This window comes from Eublepharis macularius, chromosome 2, assembly GCF_028583425.1.
Source record: "Eublepharis macularius isolate TG4126 chromosome 2, MPM_Emac_v1.0, whole genome shotgun sequence".
NCBI lineage: Eukaryota > Metazoa > Chordata > Lepidosauria > Squamata > Eublepharidae > Eublepharis > Eublepharis macularius.
Window position 1 is genome coordinate 147,803,713 of NC_072791.1, and position 25,463 is coordinate 147,829,175.

General features: G+C 43.1%; 2 protein-coding genes across 4 annotated transcripts; both read right to left on the reverse strand.

Annotated features, from left to right (window-relative positions):
* Nucleotides 1-4,336: 4,336 nt before the first annotated feature.
* NUDT8 (nudix hydrolase 8) lies at nt 4,337-11,541 on the reverse strand. 3 transcript variants are annotated; one of them, XM_054972674.1, is made up of 6 exons: nt 11,417-11,541; nt 7,152-7,209; nt 6,716-6,978; nt 6,305-6,437; nt 5,944-6,021; nt 4,337-4,855 (listed from the first exon to the last, which is right to left on the reverse strand). In XM_054972674.1, the coding sequence occupies exons 3-6, from the start codon at nt 6,970-6,972 to the stop codon at nt 4,634-4,636; spliced, it is 690 nt and encodes a 229-aa protein (XP_054828649.1). In that variant the 5' UTR covers nt 6,973-6,978; nt 7,152-7,209; nt 11,417-11,541; the 3' UTR covers nt 4,337-4,633. The 3 variants fall into 3 exon arrangements, with proteins under 3 accessions (XP_054828649.1, XP_054828647.1, XP_054828648.1); XM_054972672.1 differs by having other exon boundaries at nt 7,152-7,206; nt 11,371-11,541; XM_054972673.1 differs by lacking the exon at nt 11,417-11,541 and adding an exon at nt 11,264-11,363.
* A 1,636-nt stretch (nt 11,542-13,177) lies between these two features.
* NDUFV1 (NADH:ubiquinone oxidoreductase core subunit V1) lies at nt 13,178-20,216 on the reverse strand. The gene is made up of 10 exons (XM_054972671.1): nt 20,041-20,216; nt 19,573-19,655; nt 18,955-19,125; nt 17,736-17,919; nt 15,941-16,130; nt 15,328-15,540; nt 15,041-15,207; nt 14,885-14,966; nt 13,627-13,772; nt 13,178-13,455 (listed from the first exon to the last, which is right to left on the reverse strand). Exons 1-10 carry the CDS (start codon nt 20,116-20,118, stop codon nt 13,372-13,374), a joined length of 1,398 nt encoding a protein of 465 aa, XP_054828646.1. The 5' UTR covers nt 20,119-20,216; the 3' UTR covers nt 13,178-13,371.
* Between the last annotated feature and the right edge of the window lie 5,247 nt (nt 20,217-25,463).

Below are 25,463 nucleotides of genomic sequence, written 5' to 3' on the forward strand. Positions count from 1 at the left end.
GAACTTTAATAATTATAACATCTAATAAAGATATGCTGTATAGGATATACTTTAACAGAATTTATGATCCATCAGGCTAATAAATACAGTATGCAGCAGAATGAGGACTTGAATAGGGAGACAATGCAAGACATAGGAGGACACATTTATAAATAGGGTTTAAAGTTAACAGCATATATTTCAATGTGATTCCAGAATATTTTATTATCATCACTACCAGACTAAAAAAAAATCCAGATACATCACCTCAGTGTTGGTCATGCCTTAATGAGAAAGCTAATGCACTTAATCTATGGCAACCCTGAGCCCAGGTATACAATTTCTGGATACAAACTACAAATTGAATAAGCGAGATAATTTGACCTGAATTGCATCAGTTGTATTGTTTGGTAACTCTGAGAGGAAGCAATTAATAAATAAATGATTTTAAAAATTTGAATTGAGCTTTTAATATAATTTTAATACCTCAGTTTTCAAAGAAAGATGAAATAACATATTTTGAACACTATGAGATTAAATATTGAGCTAGGTTTAAAGATGGACTGGATTTTAGGAAAATGGGAAGAAACTGGGAGAAAAATTAGAACTTGAATAGATCTGGCAGGCTCTATTGAGGAGCAAGTCAGCTGACCAGACGCCATAAGCAACAAGTCATGGCTCAAAGTTAATCCATAGGTCAGAGTCTATCTTGAATGGAGTATGCCGACTATATGAACACCTGAGAGGTATGTATAATTTGTCATATGCTTGCCTAACTTTTTTTATACCAATCAAGTATTAGTGACCTTAGATCTAAGTACATGAGAACTCTGCTGGATCAGACAGTGATCCATCCAGTCTAACATTCGATCTCACACAGTGGCTAACCAGTTCCTCCAGAGGGCCAACAGGACAGAGTCCAAGGCCTTCCCCTGATGTTGCCTCCTAGCACTGGTATTCAAAGGTTTATTGCCTCTGAGTGTGAAGACACCCTGACTCCCTTTAGTCACCATGGCTAGCAGCCATTGATAGATCTCTGGTCTATGGATCTGTTTAATCCCCTTTGAAAGCTGTCTATGCTAGTGGCCATCACTAGGTGTGTGCAACAAAAAGATTCAGGTTTCCTGCCACAGAATTCCTGAAGCAGGAGAACGAGTCGGAAATAAGCGATTTCGAAAGCGGCAAGCAACTTCAGAAATCGCTTACTGACCCGTTTTGGCATGCTCTGTAAAAATTTGGAGTACACCGGAAAGCAACACTTTCCTTCTGCTTGCAAGCGGCAAGAAAAGTGTTGGGTTCAACTTCCAGCCCCGCTGCTTATTTCACCCGTGGGGGGTAGGAGAGAGAAAAAGGAACCTCCTTGTCCCCCCTCCCATCAGGTGAAGTAAGTAGCAGGGCGCTTTAAGAACCCCCGAGCCACTTGCATCAGCTGACAGGTGAGTAGGAGGCTTCCCCACCTGTCAACTGAAGCAAGAGGCATGGGGTTTGAAAGTGCCCCTTTGGAAAGGGGCGTTTTAACTTTCAATCCCCGTGCTGCTTGCTTCAGCTGACAGGTGGGGAGGAAGCTGCCCCGCCTGTCAGCTGAAGCAAGTGGCATAGGGTTTGAAAACACCCCTTTCACTTGTAACTGGCATGAAAAGGGTGGCTTTCAAACTTCCCGCCTCACTGCTTTTGTCCACCACGGGAGGGGGTAAAAAGCAGCAGGGCAGGAAGTTTGAAAGCAAGCAGCACTTTTCTGGCTGTTTGCACATGCAAACAGCCAGAAAAGTGCTGCGGGCTGCACCCACTTGACCCGAAGTTTTCTGAAGTGACCCAAATCGCTTCAGAAAGCTTTGATTCAGTATTTCCAAATCAGGCCAGCAATGCTGGGCCTGATTCGGGAATCCTGAATCTTTCTGAATCAGGCCCAATTCGAGTGTTTTTTCTGAATTGGAATCCTGAATTGCATGCCCCTAGCCATCACTTCATCCTCTGGCAGTGAATTCCATATTTTAAAGGACTCATTGAGTAAAGAAGTATTTGCTTTTGTCCATCCTGAATTTACTGCCCAGCAACTTCATTGGATGCCCTCAAGTTCTAATATTTTGGGAGAAGGGGAAGTTCTCTGTCTACTCTTTGTACCTCGCGCATAATTTTAAAAATCTCTATCATTCATGCCACCTCTTAGTCACCTCTTTTCTGAACTGAAGAGTTCCAAACTCTTCAGCCTTTCCTCATAGGAAAGGTGCTTAAACCCCTTAATCATCTTGATTGCCTTCTTCTGCACTTTTTTCAGTTCTGCAATGTCCTTTTTGAGATACAGTGACCAAAACTGCACACAGTATTCCAAATGAGGCCACACCATAGATCTATTATTTATTTATTTTATTTTATCGTATTTGTATTCCGCCCTCCCCGCAAGCAGGCTCAGGGTGGATAACAGCATTAAAAACATTTAAAACATTCCATATAAAACATTTAAAAGCACCATACAAAAATATAAAATAGCAGGTGCATACAGGGGTATTATAATATTGGCTGTTTTATTTTCAATCCTTTTCCTCATAATCCCCCCCCCCCCCGAGTTTGCTTTTTCACAGCTGCAGCCTGCTGGGTTAACACTTTCATTGAGATACCCACTATGAACCCTCTCAGCATCAACACATTCAGGCCCCATTAGCCTAAACTTATTGGGATTTTTTGTTCCAATGTGCATCACCTTTATACTTACCTATACTGAACTTCATTTTCCCCATTGTTGCCCACTCACCAATTTGTGGAGAACCTCCTGGAACTTTTCACAGTCAACCTTGGTTTTCACCATTCTAAATAATTTTGTAATCGGATTTATTTATTTAATTTCTATTCTGCCCATCCCACACCAGCAGGCTCAGGGCAGATTACAATCAGTATAGTAATTTAAAATACATATAGCTTTAAAACCAATAAAACCACATAAATATTTAAAATATACAACAGCAGACTTGTCCAAAAACCACCACCCAACCATCTTCAAAAGTATTTAACAGGCTGGGTGGTAGATACTTCTAGTAGGAGGGAATGTTTTCCTCTAGTCGGCCGGTTGGGAGGCCCAACCAGCATCAACCATACACCTGGTGGAACACCTCCATCTTGCAGGTCCGGCGGAAGGTTAACAAACCTGGCTGGGCCCTGGTCTCTTTAGACAGAGCGTTCCACCAGGTTGGAGCCAGGACCAAAAAGGCCCTGGATCTGGTTGACGCTAGGCGGGCCTCCCCAGGGCCAGGGACCATTAACAGCTGTTTGTCGCTGGATCAAAGCGTCCTCTGGGGCTCATACAGGGAGAAGCAGTCCTGCAGATACACCGGTCCCAGTCCGCATAGGGCTTTATAGGTTAATACCAAAACCTTGAATCTGATCTGGTACTCCACCGGTAACCAGTGCAGCCTGCGCAATACCGGTGTTATGTGTGCATTAGAAGGCACTCCAGTGATGACACACGCCACCGCATTTTGGACCAGTTGTAACCACCGGATCAAGTTCAAGGGAAGCCCTTGTTCACTCCCAATTCCAGATCATTTTTGAACAAATTAAATAGCACCAGCCCTATTACTGATCCAACAGCTAACTTCCCTCCATTGCAAGAACTGTCAATTTATTCCTACTCTATGCTTCCTGTCATTTAAACTAATTTTTAATCCAGAAAAGGATCTGTTCTCGTATTCCATGACTGCTAAACTTACTCAGAAGTCTTTGGTGAGGTACTTTGTCAAAAGCCTTTTGAAAGCCCAACTTTATGCCTGCTGTGTCACCGTTATTTATGTGCTTGCTCACTTTCTCAAAGAACTCCAAAGTTTTGTGAGGTAAGACTTCTCTTTGCAGAAGCCATGCTGATTTTCTCTCACCAGGCTTTGTTCCTCTATGTGCCTATTAAATCTATCTTTGATTACAGTTTCTACCAGGGCTTTTTTTCTGGGAAAAGAGGTGGTGGAACTAAGTGGGTTGCCCTCGGAGAAAATGGTCTCATGGCTGGTGGCCCCACCCCCTGATCTCACGGAGGGCAATCTAAACTCCCCTCTGTCTGGAGATCAAGGGTGGGGCCACCAGCCACGTGACCATTTTCAAGAGGTTCCGGAACTCCATTCCACCACATTCCCTAGGATAGACATTAGGCTAACTGGCCTGCACTTTCCTGGTTCCCCTCTGGACTACTTTTTAAAAATTGGTGTAACATTTGCTAGTCTTCTGGTACAATGGCTGATTTTAGTGACAAGTTAAAAGCATTGAGATAAGCAGTGCCAAACACAAAATTAGGATGCAGGGCTAGGATCTCTTTGGGTTAGACACCTTTGAATTCTGTTGCTAACATATACAAATACAAACACCTGAACAGGGCCTGCAAATGTGTGTGCAATTTTTATTCAAAAATAGGCACTACAGTAGCTATAGGAAGGAGAACTGGATAGGTAATACCTAGTCTGATCACCATCCTCTTAATAATATTTTATACACATTTCTTTGTTCTGTAGAGGAAGGTGAAATGAAACTGGCCTGCATTTTCCAAGATGCTGGTGACCAGGAAGGGGATTGCATCTGGTTGATGGGACTACCTATATCTAAGTCTTTTGACAGACGTCATGAAAGGGGTGGGGGTCACAGAGCTTAACAGCCAGCATTTAGACATGGGTGGTAAAGGTCAGTGAGTGGCCAATCTTCGAGTCCACCTATGGTATTTTCCTGGAACCAGCAATTCCAGAGTCAAATCAGTGATTACTGCTGTGAGACCCCATATGCGGTGAGGACCATGCAGGAAGACAGGCAGTGTGTGACTGTATTGTCCCTTGTGGCAGAAGTTTGTGTAGCCTTGGTTTTCTTCTTGCAGCAAATGGGAAATGGAGAGTGTGAAGACACTCTCAACCTGAAAATCAAATTGTGTAGATAAGTGGACTATGTAGAAGAACACATCTACAGAATAATGATTTCCTCTCACAAGTCTTAAGTTTTCTGTTAAAAGAACAGAAAATCACAATACCAACACCCTCACAGGAATACTCACAAACCTTCCAATCAGACATTTCAGTCCTAATTATAGTACAAGAGTTTGTGGCTGCTCCTGAATCATGTCTCCCCCACATCTATATGACAATGTCTAATAAAAAGAAAGTCTGATCTGATGTTATCACTTTCCTTTTACTAATACTGCCAATAGCAGTCATGGCACAACCCCCACCATATCTAGTTAGGCCCCAGTAGAGGATACCACCCTTGGGGTCTACCATATCGATGACCCTCATACAAATGCCTCAAACAGATGAAGGTACTGGAGAGTGTGCCTCTCTGACAAACACCCCCACACAGTGCAAAGCTGGAAGATTCAAAGCTGGCCTGGTTGATTGTGCATTATGTTCCTTAGGGAGTACCAGGTGTGATTAATGTCTTGGGTAAACAGTAACAGAACCTAAGAAATCAAAATCTGTAGGTAGTGTATGCATTACATATATATATAATTTTTAAAAACCTCAAATCTGGCTTTTACCCCTACCAAGTCACACTTTTATCCCGTTCACAAAAGAACTCAGGGCAGCACATACAATCTGCACTTCCTCACTTTTATCCCTACAACAGCCCTGTGAGGAAGGGTCCAGAGAGAGTGGCTAGCCCAAAGTAATCCAATGTGCTTCATGGCTAAGTGAGGATGTGACCTTGGGGCTGTTGAATCTTAGTCCAACATTCTAGCAATTCTAACCATCCCATCACTTTGATTTTCACACTACCTCTCCAAAGTCAACGAGCAGCCTGACTTTCTGCCTTAATTTCTCAGCTACCTGCCCGTTTCTCCATGTAAGTATGGGAAACTGCAACTAACAGACTATGTTAGGAAAAGCACTTTAGCCTTGTTCCCATAGGAAAGGAGATCATTAACATATTGTAAATATTAAAGGATGTACAAGGAGCATCAATATTTCCTGTGAGGTTCCTCAAATTGAAGGGCAGCATTTGACTTACCTCTTGGGAGTTAGGCTTCAGGGTCAGATATTCTAGAGGACCCAGGTTGGCAACTACAGGAGCAACAGTCAGTCCTCTCTGAAAGGAAGCCAGTGTTAAAAACCAAGGAACTCAAAGTCCTTCCTTGCTTTTTCTTCAAGGAACAGCCAAAAAATTGCTAAATCCTTCTGTCAAGCCCCTCCCCAAAGGCTTCTACCTGTTAGGCAAGCCTTATAACCCACACCACAGCTCCAGATAATCCTCTACCTCCCCCATAATCACTCTGTTCTTCGAGGATCCAAAAAAACTGCCAGCCCCTTGCAGAAACCCTTCCAAGAGTAATTCTATCCGAGAAGATACTGGGACACCAATATGGCATTACCCTGTCAGGCACAGGCTTCATGACTCCCCAGATGCAGTCCTCCCCTAGTTGCAGGTTCAGTTCTTCATGAGTTTCTCTGAGTGCTGTGGCAATAACATCCTGGTCACAGTTGTCACGCTTGCCACCTGGGAAGCTGCATGAGCAAATCAAAGTTCTTTTGAAGGGGAAAATCAGGATTAGAATGTCAAGGGACTCTTGGGGTGATTGGAACTGAAAGGCAGTGGCAGACTTGAGGAGGAAAAGTCTGCTCTAAGAAAGCAGGGGACCGTGCACTGGGACTGAGGGCTATTTATTTGCCTCTGAGAGTTAAAGAGGCCAGGAAGGAGCAAACAGAACTTCTGAACAGCATAACCAGGCAGGTTTCCAGCCTGTTTGAATGCACCAGAAACGAAGATTGGGGCTGCCCAATACCTGACATCTCCTTTGTGCATGCCAGTCATGGTGCTGGAACGCAGAGTGTACAAGATAGCTGGAACCCCATCCACAGAACACAGAGACACCAGAACTGCTGCCGACACAGGCTCTTGTCTGTAGCGGCTGGTGGATGCCTCTAGCAATCTGCGACACCGTTGCTCATTTCCCCAGGATAAGTATCTGCGTATCGGGCCCACTTTGGCAACAGGTGTAGGGAGTATACCATTGCAAAGGTGACAAAAAGCTGGAAACATAATGCCCTGTAGAGGAGCGGGGGAAAGAAAGTTGCTTTCCAGTGAAGCTGAGCCAGAGGTATGAAAGCAAGCAGCTGATCAGCATAAAGAAGCCTCAGTCAGCATCCCAGGAGTGCACATGAGCCAGAGAGCTTTAATATTTACAACCATATGGTTACTCATTATCAACTCCAACTCACCTCCTATTCCTCAGTCCAGTAATACTTTTACTGCTTGGCCATGATATACAGATGTCTGCTAGAGCACAAAGGGAAAAAGAGAAGTCCTCTGTCAGAAATAAGCTTGACTCAGCAAAAAAAAAAGGGGGGGGGGAGAGACAACAGTTTCCAGGATCCACCACTCTTTGAAGGCATGGACATGCTGGGTGGTGCACAGGAGGAAGACACAGTCAGTTTTCACAGGGGGGGGGCAGAGAAATGTCAGCAGAGACCAGCTGTTTGGCAGTGACAGCAAAAGCCCTGAGGTACCTCTTGACCAGCAGAGCAGGGAGCAGTCAACCATATCAGGCTGGTCATCAGGGCAATGAGGGCTGAGAGAGATGGCATATCCTCAAGACAGCAGAACTGGGGTGCGGGTGGCGCCTAAGGCATTATCTGCCTTGAGTTCAATGCTTTTTGAAAGTGAGCTTTTCTTCCTGTTTCTCCACAGCATTGTGGTGCATTTGTGCATCTCTGGGGGTTTCCCTGTCTTTTCTCCAATCTTTCTCAAACCTGCTTTGCTCCAATGTTTTGGGAAAGATCTCACTAACTGCTGTGTGGCTGCTGTGTGGGTAGGAAAATACAGATTTTCTGGTTCACATCATGGCAGCCATTTTCCCTAACCTTATACCTTATGGTGTCAGGCAGGGCTAGGCAACTAGCAGGGAGACTTACTGAGGGGGGTGGGCTCACCAGCAATGTAATGATGTCACTGCTGATGCACTGACATCACTGCCTGTGTGCCCAGAACTGACATCAGCATGTTGCTGGGGGATGCCAGGGATGTTCTAGTATTTGACAGAACTCTTATAGTTTAACCCCAGAGTTTTCCCCAAATGGTAGATCATCCCTGGTGATGTGCTGATGTCATTTCTGGGTGCACAGGGAGTGATGTCAATGCATCAGATCACATGTCCAATCCCTCAAGTTTCTCACTCATTTTTCTCCTGCCAGTGAGCTGAATAGTGGTAGGAAGCACCCACTGGCAGCAAGGGGTCCCCACCCTGCTCCAGGTTTTAACCTCTTTTGTACTGCTGTCTACCAAATGTAGTTTTGGGCAGACACTCCCGAAGCATTGCAATTAACATTTTGGTGTTTTCTTCTCCAGATTGATATTTGTTCATCAAGTTACACTACCTAAGATGTTAACTACAGCACCTATAACAATCTCAAACCAGAACACCGTGTCAAGAGAAAACATATTTGAAGGCGGAATGACCCAAAACATGCAATTTTCTGGAATTAGTGTAAATCTTAAGCTCTTCTCCTTCCTTAAGGGAGAGAAGGAATACTGGTTTTGCAATCTATTACCTTAACACTGTACATATAACTAGGCATGTAAACTATATGCCTAGCAAAAACTGCATATACTCCTCTTAAACCACAGGGATTATTAGTGCAATTTCAATTTATCTAAATTGCAGATTTGTGGCTAAGTGAAACCCATTTAATTTTAAAAAACCTAGGAGCGATGGCACAATTCTGAGGTTTTAAACAGATGTCCTAATTAGAAATGTGAAGGCTTGGAGAGAAGTGAGTTTTTATTTTTTTCCCCTCAAAGTCTTTCCCCAGTTTTTTAGGTGAAAAAATGGAAAACGATGAATACTGGAAAATAGTCCTCTAAAATGTTTTCGCTTTTAGAACATGTGAAATGCTTTTTAAGACAAGGGTTTACTCAATCAGAAAATAGTTTGAAGATTTTAAAGTAAGACAGTCTACAGCATCTGAAAATAATTCGCATGTACACTGCATGCTTTCAAGTATATATTGTTAAAATGTGAATAATTTTGTCTATACTGGATATGCTATGTGTCTGGCAATAACACATTACTGAACAATTCAAAGTTTTCAAAGTTATGAAGTGTTAGTCCTATTATGACTCTTTAATGCTTTCTATCCAAACATCACTTTATTTTCTTTACCATAAAACTTGTTTTCTATTTTCAATTTTTATTTCACATATGGCAAAAACTAGGAAAAACTGGTTGCAGAGGCTGTAGTAATTTGCCACTCTCTTTCATTTGGTGCATTTGCAGTAAATTGAGACATTTACATTTATAAATATTTCTAAATATTATATTAATACAGTTTAGGCTAAACACACTTAGACTTGGTAAGAAAGAAAGAGTTGGCTATAAATCAATTATTCTAAAATTTCCATCCCCAACCGCCCCCGCAAAGGGATTTCCCCCATAGCTTCAAAATCTCTAGAAATTTTTACTTCTCTAGCTCTGATCACATATAAATGGGGTGAGGAATGTTTGAAGAGAAAGGGATATATGAGTGGACCACCACCCCAGGTACCGAATGTACTTCCAATACTGGAGCTCACTCAATCAAAAAGGAAAAAATTAGGTAGAGAAGCTGCGGGGGGCTACGGGGAAACAAATCACACACAAAATAGTCCATACTCCCACTTTTAAGCTCCTTCCCTCTCTCCCACACCTGTTTCTATTTGGTTTGGACAAAGCTGTCTAAACTTCTGACTTCACATTAACTTGGCATTCAGCCCCATTGATAATTTCACTGTGAGGAGTAGAAGTCAATACAACTTAAATGTGGTTAACTTTGGCTGGATTACACCCAAAGTCACTTCTAGCAAAAATGGCTGCTACTGATGTTGAATACAAAGCATCAGCAGTTAAAATACATCAGATGTATGTATTTCAGACATGCTTGTAAGGGTTTCTGAATACTCTAAAATAAAATGAATGAATGCAAAATTCAGCAGGGGGTCATTCAGGCAGAAAACGAAAAAGACAGGGTGTAGAAGTAGTATTTAAGTAGCTTCATTCTACAGCCCTCCTTCCACTGGCAAATACCTGTTTAGATAGGAGAGCTAGAACAAAAACTGCATATATACAGTAAATATATCCTTTCTGCCAGTGGGGCATCCTATAAATAGTACGCTGTAAGATGAGCAGAAATTCAGCTGGAAAAGCTGCTTTGATGGGGAAAAATAGCACCCATTTTAACTTTTGTACATCATGTAGCTGAGAAGGATAAACACAAAAGTAAACATAAAAGTAAGAGAGATCCCCAAAGAATGTTCAGGAACACAGAGCTAAATGTTGGAGTTGCCAGAGCTGTAGTATGCATACACAATATGCATGTAGTATGCATGTAGGGATGCATACACAGTGTGGGCATGCTCGTTTACACACACAACCACAACAAACATATATTTTCTTTGTAGGAGGATGCACAGTTTGGGAACAAATCTCTTCTTCCTCCCAGTGACTCATGGCCATTTCATCCAATGAGTACATACTTTAACACACTCTTGAGGACAAGGCCAGCAGAACTTCCAAACCAAACATTAAGGCCAAGAATTTCTGGGATTTACAGTAGCAAAAGAACATGGTGCAATAGTTAGTGTTGAACTATTGCAGTGAGACTACTGGACTGGACTGATGCTACTGGACCACAATCTACTGGACTGATGCTACTGGACCACAATCTTTCTCTTCTACTGCAGACCAACAGGGCTACCCACCTGAATCTATCTTAAAGATTAGGGAGATTTTCACGGTATAAGCTTTCGAGAGTCAAAGCTCCCAGATACCTCACAAAGGGAACTTGATTCTCGAAAGCTCATACCCTAGAAATCTAGTTGATCTGGATTCGAATTTTGCGTGCAGAAACCAGAAAAAAAACGGCCCTGGCGACATGCGATTTGGAGCGAGCGGCCCGCTGGACAAAAGCTCGGCGCTCCACCCCACTGAGGAGGAAAGTTCCCCGAGAGGCGTTCGGCCCCAAGACATTTGGCGGCCGGGGAAGCGCCACACATGGGACTGAGGCTACAGCAGTTAGACACCGCCGCGCATGGCCACCGCAGTCAGGGAAAGCGGGCGGCCCGAGTAGCGCCCCAGACGACCCCTCCTCAGTAAAAGACCGGAAGGGAGGGGAGCAGGCAAGCCGTCAAAAAAACCAGGAGCCTTGGGGCACAAATAAAGCTCCCGGAAGGGCTCGCTAGAAGCAGCACGTGGTAGTATTGGAAGTGCTGTGCCAGACTCCTGGTTATGACCGCACTAAGGCTGCCATCTAAGAACGCTTACCCGGGAGTAAGCCCCGTTGAATAAAATGGGACTTACTTCTGAGTAAACATGTCTGAGGTTGCACGTTCAGGCCCGGAAGGGAATGTTAAATGTTTCCCAAGCCCCTCAACAAAGATGGCTCCCCGGTAATCTTCCCAACTTGCCTCAACAAATGACAAACTGCCGGCGTTCCTACTTAAAAAGACGCACTTCCGCCAGGCAAGACAGTGAAAATTGTATTTTCGGGTCCTTCCACGCGGTCCTTAGCGGACAGACGGTTCTTCTGATCCAAGAACGCTGGTAGCGAAAAATTGATCGAGCGCCCAAGCCCACCAATGGGATCTGAGGGGCGTCAAAGCCACGCCCCCGGCTGCTCCAGCAAATGTGATTCGCTCGTAGGCGTCGGTGTGGCGAAAGAGATAGGTATAACCTTGTGGGTGCGCCTCTGCAGAATGCGAAATGCTGGCAAACGTGACGTCACATATGCCGAGCGGATCGTTCGGACTCTGCCACTTAAGACTGGGGTACACACCAAGACCCCAGCCTTGAACGTTAACAAAAATCATACAACTTGCATGGCTCTGCTTCCTCCATCCTTTCTTTTTTTGGCTATGCACTCTTTCTATTTGCAAATATATGTATTTAATATAGATCTTCTCTGCAATATTTAGTAGTGCAATCTATTCTAACCAAAGGAGGTCGGTTGTAATAAACTTCTTGTGACGGAAATGCCACATTTCTCCTGGCCTTACTCAATTTCATGATAGAGGAAAGTATTCCAGTTTCTGGTGTGGTCCAATCCACTTCCCTAATTCAGACTCTAACTGGATCATTTATCTGTGCATGAAGCCTTGCAGATGAGCAGCACCAGCGGTCCTCAATCCACATATGTACAGTGAGATTTATGCCATAGCAATTGGTCTAAGGACTAGGATACTGTACTGTGAACTGAGTGATTACATTTATGAAAATCCACTAAGCAAGAATATTATAACCTATAATGTGCTAATTTTATCCCTACCTGCTCATGGGTTCTTGTTGAGGATGAGGGGGGAAATCATTCTTACAAATTTAAAATTTCTGAAGTTTATTCAGAGTTCCAGTTATCTGAGGGGACTGAAACAACAGCAAACAGAATGGAGTGGTTAATGTTAGGACAAGGGCCTTAGAAGACCTGGATTCAAATTCCCCACTCATCCACAGAGCTCCCCGATAAGCTTACGCCATTCTCACTCAAAAGTCTTGAAACATCCCTGTGAGAGAAGAAACTAGTGTGTACTCTCAGCATTCTGTAGCAGTCTGAACTTCTTACAAGAAAGGCAGCAAGACGCAAAACTATGGCATACTAGGCCATAGTTACATTATCACAAACTATGTCATTTGCTTCTGAGAAGATAGGAGCTAGCTGAACTGGTTCAGGTCAGTTTATTGAGTAAAGTCCCAGCCATGCAGTAACTCTTTCAAAGTAGCTCTTGCTGATTCAGAAACCCAGGTATTCACACAAAGGCAAAGTATAGCTCATTTTACTAAAGGCAACACAGAAATTATGCTGTGTATACATCAAGTTCCTTTTCTGCCCTTTCCCTTCATCCCTAAGAAACATAAAAGCCAAAGTTCTCCTCTCTTGTTTCCCAGTGAATTTTCCACTGACTGAAAATAGATGACAACAGTTGAATGTGCACAAGGCTTAGGGATACATATTCTTCAAAGAGTGCTTAGTAGTGTCGCTTCTTCCTTCCAAATGCTGAAAGGTATGAAATCAATATGGTAGAGATTCATTCAGCAGATGAAATGGTTTGTATAAGCCCCCAAATCCTGCATGCAATACTTTAAAAAAAATAAAGTAATAAGATAATAGGCACAACTTTCTTCTACTGTTCTCCAAGAAATATCGTAGTAATTGCCATTATGCAGAGCTATCTGGTCTGTTTCTTTGTTTTCCTTACTGTCAGAAATACACAAAATCCAGAACCAAGTCATAAACATTTAATAGTTTATCTGCCCCATTAAAGAAGGCAAGAGGAACAGAGGTAGGTTACAACCTACACTTATATAGCAAAACCCTGAACGATCAGGTAATGTACTCTTCCACATATGCAAGCCAAAACATAGATCACGCTGCCTGCAAAAGATCCCACTTGAAGTACAAAAGTGAAGTGGGTGTTTCATCCAGATGCTTGTTGCATTTTTGACTCATGATATTGTCTCATCCGTTCCTCCAATTCTGGACGGAAATGACGAATCAATCCCTGTATGAAGGAACAAGCACAAGGAGTAACAAGGACATCTACCTACAGGACTCCTTCTCTCCCCTTGCCCATGTTCACTTCTAGGCCTCCCACTGCAAAGTTATAAGGTACTCAAGATTCTTCAGCTTATTCTTCTTAAGCTAAGCAAGAAGAGGAAGCCCAGGACATTACCTGTACAGGCCAAGCAGCCCCATCTCCCAGGGCACAGATGGTATGGCCCTCAATCTGCTTGCTAATTTCCCATAGTGCATCAATCTCTGCCACTTGTGCGTTGCCTCTCACAAACCGCCACATCACCTTGTTCATCCAGTCCACACCTGTAAGGAGTTAAGTCAAAGAGCCAAATGCAAGTCCAGAATTTATGAAATAACTGGCAGTACCTGGGGAGAGGGTGAAGGGAAGACATAGGACATACACTAAAACATAGCAATGTAGAATATAGAAAGGTGCATCAAATGGACTTTGGATACAGAGTTTGGAGGTCTCTTGCTGAGCGCACCCCAGGCAAGTTACAACTCCCCAATTTATATAGTGCCTTATTTCATTAAATATTACATTTTTATAAATTAGAGCAGTAACATTAAACATCTTTTGTCCATAGTGCTTTAAAATTGTTTTCCTATTAGACAATTTGACATATGTTTATAGGATACTCTGGCAGCATTTTTTCTCTATCCTGGGTAAAACTTGGAATTGTTTTAATATTACTTTCATGGATACATTCAGGCCAATACAACAGCATAATGCAGTGGACTTGGGAATCATGGCGAGGGAAGAGATTCTACTACCTTAAGAAATCCAACTGTTGGGCTAGTGAAGCTCCATCACCTTTTTTAAAATTGCAGCAGAAGCCACCCATATTTTCAGGTATTTTTCTGCAATCCCAAAGACTGAAAAGAGTTCTGGTTTAAAGTTCTAAGTTCAACTACAACAATAGAGGCCTAAGACTGCCCAGTTACTTAAGTGAGGTAGCGGCACATACATGTTCTACACCAAGCTCTGTCCAAGCTCATGGTTGACATGCTGCATGTGGCCTGAAATATCAGAAAGAAAAAGAAACTGTTCTGAAAGGAGACATCACATGCTGCAGGAACTGATTACTCTTTGGACTGGATCTTGTGTGAAAGCAGCCTCTCTTTATAACTTACCTCTCCCCAATCTTTCTGCTGGGTATATAAATCAGGTCTGATGCATTTATATTTAGGCACTGAATGAAGTGAGCTCTGACTCATGAAAGCTTATGCTGGAATAAATTTTGCTAGTAAGTGCCAGTGGATTCCTGTTTTATACCAACATGAAAATTCATGTTAAGTAGAGTTATTATGTACGACAGAAAGCTTATCCAGCGGAAACACAAGAAACTGAGATTTAAATTCCTTCTCAACTGTGAAGGAATATTTCTGCAGTAGCATTAGGCCTTCACACTCACCTTCCCGGCATGGAGTACATTGCCCACAGCTCTCATGCTTGTAGAATTCAATGAGGCGGGCGATGGCTCGAACTATATCTGTCTGAGGAAGGAAGAGATGGTAAAGAACCCTGGAAGAGGAGCAAAGAGGAGGAAGGGTCAAGGGACTATCCTTACCGATTTGTCCATGACAATGAGAGCTGCTGTGCCAAGTCCAGTCTGTGCTTGTATCAGTCCATCAAAGTCCATTGGCACCGTCTCACACACAGACTTAGGGATGAGAGGAGTGGATGAACCTCCAGGAATCACAGCAAGCAGGTTATCCCAGCCACCTCTCACACCCCCTGTTAAAAAGATAGGGGACAGACAATTGGGCCTGGCTCAGTGGGTTAATTGTTGCAGAACACAACAGAAAAAGGACTGAAGACTTCTTCCTTGTGGTGAGTAATAACCACAACTCTTACCGGCATGTCTCTCAATCAGGTCACGCAATGGTATTGACATCTCCTCTTCCACCGTGCAAGGGGTGTTTACATGGCCTGAGATATTGAAGAGCTTGGTTCCAGAGTTGCGCTCACGCCCAAAGCTAGCAAACCAGGCTCCTCCTCGACGGCATATGGTGGGGGCCACAGCAACAGTCTCCACATTTGCCACTGTGGTTGGACAACCAAAAACCCCTAGAGACAGAAAGAAAATCAAAAGCTAGCTTTAACTACCCTGTTTTGCTAGCCACTAGATAAACATATTGGGAAAGGGAAGAGAAGAAGGATGTTTTACAACAGTTAATACTGGTAATTTGGGATGAAACTTAAGATAGCAGAAGCAACAACTGTGATATTAAAAGGAATTTTTTTTAACCAGATGGGAGGTCATGTTTCTGTCTCTGCTAGAGGTACTGATTTAGGTCTGAGCTTTCCCAGATGTGATGTGCCAAGAATAAAGACAGCAAAGCTCCCAAAAGAACCATATCAGTATGCTTTCGCTAACTAAGATGGGAAGTTGGGGGCAAGATTCGGAACAGGGAAAGAAGCCAAACCCACACAGCTTATAACAAAAGGAACATTTAAGAGGGCATACCCACGTCAGCTGGGAAAGGTGGTTTGAGGCGTGGCTTGCCCTGCTTGCCCTCAAGTGATTCAATAAGTGCCGTCTCCTCTCCGCAAATATAGGCACCAGCCCCTCTTGTCACAAAGACATCAAAGTCATAGCCAGAGCCACAAGCGTTCTTGCCCAACAGTCCTGCCTCATAGGCCTCCTTGATCGCCACCTAAGGAGACAGCCAAGAATGCAGCTGAGACCTAGCCTTAACATTCCACTTACTGGCTTCCCAACCACAGAAAAGTACAAGGAGTCACTTAAGACAATAAGCAATGTCACAAGGCAAGAGGTGAATCAACTCACTTCCTCTATTAACTCTCACAAGGTATGACCTTAAGGCAGGGGTGGGCAATTGTTTTGGCTCGGGGGCCACTTTGTGGGAGCGGAGGTTAGCGGAGGGCCACACCTTTTAAAATGATTGCATTCAATAGTTAACTTTGCATTTCAGAAAAGGTATAAATTGTATCATAAAAATCAATAAATATAAATTAAATAAAATAGTGGTAGGAATAAGGTTTCCATCCTCTCATGCAATCTCAATTATAAAACCCAGAGTGAGTCATTGGAATCCCTCTTTCCCTGTGAAGCTTTCTAGGGGCCAGTGCTTCGAATCCCTCCCCTCCCTTGTTGTTTCTCACTCAGGCTGGACTCCTGGAGGCTTTGGTGCATGGACACAAAACAAGTTTGCTCAGTGACCTGTAGGGTGAGGGGAAAAACCTTTGCCAGCTCTGCAAATGACCCAGCACTGATCCTTGCTGTTACTGTGTACTCAGCGACCTTCCCAATTTCCACTATGCAGCCTGATATTTTTGGACACACAAATTGGAGAGAAGTAAAAACAAACGCATCCCCGACCGCCTAAACGCAGCGACTCTTAATTTCCCAACAGGTGGCTCCGTGCAAAGCACCGTGAACAATGGGGGCTGGAACAGCGTTGCTGGGCTTGGCTGGCCTCGTCTGCAAAGGCATTTTCCACATTAGGAAGAGGCTCTCGCCCTGTGCACAATCCTCAAAGCACTGCCACACTTGTTTTATTAAAATTATTTCAAGCCCTGCATTCCCACCGTCTCTGCGCGTCTTTCAATAAACCAGACCTGCCGAGCCGCCCAATTCTTCCCGAGGGCTCAATGGCCAGGGGGAGATACCTCATCCGCGCGCCTCTTTCCGGCTCTGGTGGCGGCTAAACCCAGCTTTTTGCTTTTGGGTGGTGCCGGGCGGCTGCTTAACCCAGGCAAGGGCTGCGCTGAAGCCAGTTGCTTCTCATTGGCCATGTGGCCAGCAGAGAGAACCGGGGAGGGAGGGGGGAGGAGGCGGCGATGGCGGCGGCGAAGCTGCCAGCAGCAGCAGCCTGGCACAGGGGCAAGTGCACACACAGGCTCACGCACACACAGAGGCACGCAGAGCCAGCAAGGTAGAGGCTGCTCCAGTATTTTTATTGTTGTGTGCGAGCCGAGGAGGGCTGGCTGGGGACGGCGAGGCAAGAAAGTGAAGGCGGCTGAGTGAGGGACGCTGGGCGAGCATGCCGCAGGAGAGGTGGCCCCAGGGCGGCAGAGCCAGGGAGCGATGGGCGACGCGCTGAGAGTGCAGCAGCAAAAAAAAGGGACATGTTCCCAGGAAACAGGAGCCACAGGAGCCGCTGATGCCGAGGTTGTGTACTGTCTTGGCGGGCCGCAAAAAACTCTGTAGCGGGCCGCATGCGGCCCGCGGGCCGCCATTTGCCCACCCCTGCCTTAAGGTCATTCATGTTTGTACAATGAAGAGAGTAGCAACTCACCTGCAAATTTGAGGCCTCATTATAGAACTCTCCACGAATGTAGATGTAGGCTGCTCGTGCTCCCATAGCTCGTCCTGCCACAAGGCAGCCCTCTATCAGCTTGTGGGGATCATGGCGCATGATCTCCCTGTCCTTACAGGTTCCTGGCTCCCCCTCATCTGCATTCACCACTAAATATTTGGGTCTGAAATACAAGAATAATTATACCACTCCACACTGTGTAGATTACCAAGCTAATAGTCCATTCAGCTCAGAATCCTATCCTCAGACAATGGCCACAGAGTATTAACTTCCAAAAATTAGGTCTTAGAAAACAGTTAGCAATAGGATGTGTATCTGAGCATCCTTTAATTATTTAAATTTCTATTATCCAACACAGAATCACAACCACAGAACCTGATACTATCAAGCTTGCTCTCTCCTCTATTTTTGACAAGTGAAGATGAAGGAGGACACAGGAGGCTTTCAATTACAACTAGTGCTTCACAAAACCAACTTCTTTAGAGAAAGCAAATCAAAAAGTTACACTAGGATGATTCTAAGAAATGGACATTCCCAAGAGCTAAATTACATCACTTGAATAATGGAAACTGAAACTGGAAAACAAGACTCCTGACTGTAATCCCCTATATCAGTCTGAGTAGATGTCCTTGCCCAACCAAACTGGTTTAGAAAGCAAGAGTAGCAATCACCATAGTTCCAGATAACTGCTTCATGAGCCTGCATGTGTAACTTCTCTTTACATAGGTTCTATAGGGCTTAGAAAGCAACTTTCACAAAATTTTAAGAAACAACTTTTTTCCTTTTAAACCTTTTAACAATTAATAAAATACAACTTTAACAAAAAATTAACTTTCAAGTACAACCATACAAAAAAAACCCTCCAAATCAACAATGTCCTTGAAAAGGCATCCAAGAAGTGATGATGTGTCCTCTCTCATGCATTTGAAGCAGCTGTACCCCAGGCTTCTGGTTGGGAATTATAGCTGGTATGGGAATTATATATATCTGGTATGGGAATTATATATATCACCTTATTCAAGGTGATAAGATCTTATAATTTATTAAGCTCCCCTGCAACCACCCTCCTCCTCAGCAGCCTGCCTCTAGCTTCTGACTCCACCCCACTGGGCTAAACCAATTAACCTCACAGGGGTTACACATGCACAATGTTAAACTCCTTGAAATCTGACTGTAGTTTCTCCCCAGTGTAACATACCTGCCATCTGGGGGTTTATTCATGAAGCTCCATTTAAGGCCAGTGGGGAAGCCAGCCCCACCACGGCCTCGCAAGCCAGAAGTCTTAATCTCATTCAGGATCCAGTCAACACCCTTCAGCAGGATTTCTTTGGTTTTATACCAGTCACCTCTGCTCAAAGCTCCTTTCAACCTAAAGGCAACAAAATGATTATGTAACAAGGAACACCCAAATAAATTCCATTTTGTAAACAAAGAGCCACATCATCTGCCTTGGCACCTTACAGAAAACAGACTGCTTGGTTTTTCTCCAGTAGGTTTAAACAACAAAATGCCTATATTTTTATCTTATTTATGTCATTTATAGTCTGCCTTTCTCACTGAGGCTGAAGGCGGATTACATAATGATAGTCTGTACAGTGAATTTCAAAGAAGCCTAACCTTTGGAAAGGTACCTAGTATAATGGCTGCAAATACTGGAAAACGATGAACAACTTAGTTGTTAAAAGTGCGACTACTTTTTACTTATGAGTTTATTTTCTGGCATAACTGCTTTCTTTTGCTAGATCACAGGTATTGTCAGTACCCTAAACATTTTCCCATGAGTGTGCAAAACACAGAACATTTGTTCAGCTCTCACCTCCACTCATGGCGCCCATAAAGATTTGTGAAAATGCGATCCTCATCCTTGAGCGGGCCAAACTGGGTTTTCTTAGGGGGTGCCTATGGAAAAGAAACAGCCTTCATCTGAGACTAATTACCTTATGCATCCTGTACTCTTAACAGTGTAATCGTAAACAGAGTTACACCCTTCTAAGTCCATTGACTTTAAAGGCATTAGAAGGGTGTAATAATTCTACTTCGGACAGCACTGGATGGGAGCCCGTAGCAGGTTCGCTGCGAACAAAGTAAACCTCTTTCTGAAACTAGGCCCCTCACAGAAATCCAGGAAGGGCAACTAAAGGAGGGCACGAAACTACTTTGGCATTAAAAAAAAAAAAAAAGCGGGAACCTCCTCTTCATCATCATCATATCCACTGCGGCGTACCGCCGCTCTCTTCGCGGTCCATCGAGAAAAGGAAGAGCGCCGAACCCAGCACAGACTCACCGACTCTGGAGCAGCAGCTGAAAAGAAGCGAGCCTGAGCGCAGGCCCCGCGGACCAAAAGAGGTCGGACGGCCAACATCGCGCTGCAGAGAAACCAACCGGGGTCCCCCACCCCTACCTCCAGTCACATTCGCCGACCCCCGTCACCTTCACTCGTTTTGCGCAGGTGTTCTACGTCACGATTGGAGGCGATACGTAGTGACGAGGCCTATGGACCAAAACAGAATGGAGGATGCTGGGATTTGTAGTCCAGCTAGGAAGGAATGTTTAGGCAGCACAGTCAGATAAAAGACTTTTTAGGCTGCAATCCTATACGCACTTACTGAAGAGTAAGCACCATTGAGCTCAATGGGGCTTACTTCCGAGTAAACAAGCGTGTCTGTGTAGACTCCTGTAGCTCCATCAATAATATACATCAAAAATAGCGATCGTCCCGTTTTCCAGAGACTTACCAATCAGAAAAGAGAGGCCGAGATACAATGGAAGCTGAGCAGTCTCTTTCTGTGACGCTTTCTGGCCACTTCAGCCAGCTCGGTACGGTTTCATTCGCGTCAGTTATTACTGCAGCAGAGGTTGTGGCGGCGCTGCGTCCCACAACAGTAGGTGAGCATATACAGAATGCTTTCCCTCGCCACATGTCTGCGGCCCATCGCTTCACGTTTAGACGTTCTCACACATGACAACAGGGCTTCGACAATGCAATCTTAAAAAGAGTTACTCTTCTAAATCCATCGATTGAGAAAGTGCAACTCTTCTTATAACTGCACTGAAGCTCCTGCAACTTGTGTACAACGGTAATGTCAATTAGAAAGAAGCCACATTTATCCAAAGGAAAATACATGAATACCCTTTCTTGACATCAATCAAAACGACAGAACAATGGGCAAACTTTCAGGTTTTTCAGAATTGTTCATCAGGTGGACATTAGAATAACTGGCCCAAGGTCATTTATTTATTTATTTATGTCATTTATAGTCTAACGTTCTCACTGAGACTCAAGGCGGATTACAGTGTGAGATTAGTACAGTCAATTTCAAGGACATTTCCATAAACAATGCCATAGGGTAAATAAACACAATTTTACAAAGACATAACTTTAGTAAGAATCCAATACAGAGTTGAAGAAATGTTGAAAGGGAACATAAGCAATTCTAGGGCTGACATTAGACCACATGAAGCCCAAGTAGCTCATAGAAGCACATATTTAAGATAACAGGTAGTTCGTAAGACAACATAGTGGTGAAGTCTATGGTCCTTAACTAATTAGCAAAGCATCTGAGAAACTCTCCCTACAATACAAAAGCCTTTTTGAATAATTTGCTTTTAGTTAAGTTTTTGGCTGAGTGGGATTTGAACCCAGATCTCCCTGACCCTGGTTTCATTGGCAACATGAGGAATCTCTTCTAACCTTGATTCTGGACATCAGTAACTGTGAAAAGTGATAGAACTGAGCACAGCTTTATCACCTTTGTGCTCTTTTTTCTCTGATCACTATTTATAAATTATGGGATTCAGTTGTAAGCATCAGAAGGGAACCTTGTTCTAGTAAGCTGCAGGGCCTAAGCTCCAAGAGGGGCATGGGGGTTTGTCATTGCTCCCCTGATTCTCCATGCCTGAAAACCAGAGGAACCCCTTTTCTCCCTTAGAAACTCTGGCAAAGTCACCAGACAACTTCTGCTGGCTTCTAAGGTGGTCTTACTCAAAAGTAACAGACTTCTGTATGAAAATATAAACTTCACTAAGTATTCAATTAAGTAGCTAAAATAAAATCAGTACAAGTCTCAGCAGATCTGAAGCAGTTAAAAAAACACACTTATCTAGTCCAGTTATTACAGATGGTGCCTGGAGCTGAGCTGGACATCCACTTCGAAAGGGTCAAACTAAACAAGCAGGTTTTTAAAGAGCTGGGTCTGGGTTCAGCAGCTTTGAGGAATGGCTGTTAAAAAATAAAGCTGTTAAAAAATAAAGTTGAGCCCAAATGGCCTGAGATTACCTCTGCGGAAGCGAGGAAGTGTTTCTTCCTCCCCCCTCAAGCCCCATCAAAATAAGACGGGAGTTTTTTCCCCTGTTCTTTCTGCTCTGCTCCACGTGGAGTATTCTGTGCATGTGGATCAATAAAAATAGGCAGGAAGAACTGCCCCTCTCCCTGCTCTTTTGACATGGGAAATGACTTGAGAGGGAAAGGAGGAGCTTTTCTTCCCCCCACAGAGGCATTCTTGGGCTGTTTGGTCTCTCCCTCTTTTTAAACAGCCATTCCCCAAAGCTCTCAGTCTCTACTCTTTAAAAACATTCACTTCTAGCTTGTTTGATGTAGTGGTTAAGAGCACAGGACTCTAATCTGGAGAGCCAGGTTTGATTCCCCACTTCTCCACTTGAAGCCAGCTGGGTGACCTTGGGCTAGTCACAATTCTTTGGAGCTCTCTCAGCCCCACCCACCTCACAGGGTGTTTTGTTGTGGGGCTAATAATAGCATACTTTGTGAACCACTCTGAGTGGGCATTAAGTTGTCCTGAAGGGCAGTATATAAATTGAATGTTATTATTATTACTGTTCCAGGCCAGCAGTCTATAGTAGGCTGTAGCACAAGACCTCAACAACTGGAATTAAAAGATATGTGCAGGATGCCAAAGCACTGAATCTAGGCCAATTATACATTTTGATTGCTCTACCTGCTGACTGGTGTTATCCAATGGAATGCTCTGCTTCAGGGAATCTTCCAGACTTATCACACCATTGCTCATTTCTCCCCCCTCCCAATTCTGAAATTAATTAGTGCCACTCTCTTAGCTGAATAGCCTTGATAAAACAACTGGAAGTAAGAATGTCTCAGCCCAAGTATGCCTTGCTGGCAGGACTGAGCTGTCAATTGTCACATTAACCCTTTGATTATTCTATACAGTATTAAGTAATAGTTATTATGTGATATATAAGAATAGAAATTAATTAATTAATTATGTTGCTGGCAGATAGGGGTGTAATTGAGAATTAACAGAATTAAAATTCATGAATACAAGAAGGGGGGGAATGAGAAGTAGCATATAGAATATAGGTTAAATTGATTGACTTATGCTGAAGGTATTTTTGGTTATAGCGATATTTAGAAATGTGCAGAACATGGGTCAAATTGATTGACTTATGTCGAACGTATATTGTGTTTATAGGTATATTTAGAAATGTGTAGAATATGAGTCAAATTGATTGACTTTATGTTATAAAGATAAGATATATATAAGAGATATAAGAGGAAGTAAAGAGTAACATATAGAGTATAAGTTAAATTGGTTGACTTATAAATGTATTCATCACTTATGAGTACTCAAGTTATGTATAGGGAGGGATAAATTGTTTGTCCCATATTGATGACATTAGAATGAATAAGTTAGAGTACAGGATATTGAGAATATTACCAGTATTATTACTATTGAATAACATGCCAGGAATGTATTAGTTAGTTGATAAGTGAAGGGAAATTGACTTAGTACTGTGTTATAATAGATTAGCTTAGAAGAGTGTGAAAGTATATGTTTAATTGACAAAATAAGTTGAAATGAGTAGGGGAAGAATAGACAAAGGGTTGGAAAACTGTTGGAAGTCAACAAACCGGGGGGGGGGGGAGGGAGGGGGTTAGAACTGGAATATTAAAGTAATTTGATTGTTATAAATGACAAAATATTTCTAATTCCAATAAAAATTTAATAAAAAAAATTGTCACATTAACCTTTGATGGAATAGAGCTCTATTGCAGCACAATACCCTGAGCATATTTATTTGAAAACAAGTATTTTTAACATCAGCAGAGTTTAGTATTGTTTCAATGTAAACTTCCAGTGTAAAAGGAACTTTGGAAATTTGCTTTATGAGCAGGGAACAAATAAACACTGCATCCAAAGCATATAGCCTCACTGGTAGCTCCCATATCAGATCATGCATCTGACAGAGTAGTATTTGGAACACAAAAGTTTCTGGTTGCAACCACACAGTGAGGATTTGCCATTTTATTTTTCATTGCTGTTGTGAATGCAGAAGCATCTGCTCTGGCAACAGAATGTCAACAGAAGAGTTTTGTGCCACCATTTCTCTTGTATTTCCCCTCTCCTGTGCCACCAGAGGTTTCCCCCCTCCCCCCAAGAACCATGAATTCCATGGGACTAACTTCTAAATAAATATGCTTAAACTCATACTGCACTTCTTGTACTTCTGCATGCATGCACCACCCCATTCTGCAGCCTCTCCTTCCTCATTTCCTCTGCCTCCAATTTTATGCTAACATAAAAGCATAAGGAGGATGTCTGTAAGCAAAGAAAAACCTACTACCCAAGGACCTTGAGAGAGAAATAATAATGGGTGGATACTAACGTTGCTGAGGTTTTGTATACCATCAGGGACTTTAAGTCATCAAAAACATCATCCGTATCTACTTTTTCCTCACCCATAATTACTTCATATTTTGCAACAGATTGTACCTTGAGGCTGATGATACAGCCCCAAACTATGCAAACGTATCCATAGCCAACTGAGAGCAGTGCTTCCTCAGCTCTTATCCAGTAACACCCATCCTGCACTAGACATTAACTGGCGAGAGTTTTTCACCCAGCCAAAACACAACTGAAGAGATGGATTTGCCACAGCAAAAAGCAACAAGTCAGATGCCCCGTGCTGCCACACAGACCACCTCATAGGTTCCAAGAGGCCTGGACCACTTCTAGCATTTGAGGCCACTAGCCATAATAAATATTTAAAAAGGTGACACATGACAGCAATGTGAAAAAAATTGCCCCTGAGCATGCAGATTTCATTTCTCCCTGTCATGTCTAATAGCCATGGAATAGACTCTTATCAAATGTGTTTAGCCCTTTAACACCACAATTCTAAAAAAACATTTTCCTGGGAGTAAGCGTCATTGACTAGAATAGTAGACTGAGTAGACCTGATTAGGATTGCATCATAAAAGTACTTTTATGTTGATGGTCACCTGAATATCCTGTGAAAAGAAATCCTGTAAAGTATATCGGTTTGTGTGAAATATTTGTCTTGCGTGATCCCAATTTCATTATGTATCTTCAAATTCTATTTATTTTCTTAGTGTTGTTCCTACTTTCTCATAAACCCCCTCCCCATCACAAAGGCTAGCAACCGGGGCTTGACCATTTTATTCTTTCTTCCCAAGGAAGATGCTCCAAGGAAAATGCTCTGTCCTCTTCCCTTTAGTTGCTGTCTTCACTTGCTTTTCAACTTAATTCCCAAGCAAGGAAGTGCTGATAGAATGATTGTATACATATCTGCTGCATGACAAGCAAGTAATATAGTATGGTGCTTCTTTTTAATGAGACAAACTAATCATACACTGAGAGAATTGGGGGGGGGGGGGCTGAGATCCAGTTTTCTTCTATTCCAGAATATCCTGATTTATCATTTTGCTTCATT

Coding starts and splice junctions, on each gene's coding strand:
- NUDT8 (XM_054972674.1), bottom strand. CDS start 6,972: ATGTTTCCAGCTTTTTGTCACCTTTGCAATGGTATACTCCCTACACCT. Junction 6,022..6,304: donor TGAAGCCTGTGCCTGACAGG/GTAATGCCATAT, acceptor GCTTCCTTTCAG/AGAGGACTGACTGTTGCTCC. Junction 4,856..5,943: donor TGAAGCCTAACTCCCAAGAG/GTAAGTCAAATG, acceptor TTTGATTTTCAG/GTTGAGAGTGTCTTCACACT.
- NDUFV1 (XM_054972671.1), bottom strand. CDS start 20,118: ATGTTGGCCGTCCGACCTCTTTTGGTCCGCGGGGCCTGCGCTCAGGCT. Junction 15,208..15,327: donor CCTGATTGAGAGACATGCCG/GTAAGAGTTGTG, acceptor TCTTTTTAACAG/GGGGTGTGAGAGGTGGCTGG. Junction 14,967..15,040: donor TCATTGTCATGGACAAATCG/GTAAGGATAGTC, acceptor TTCCTTCCTCAG/ACAGATATAGTTCGAGCCAT.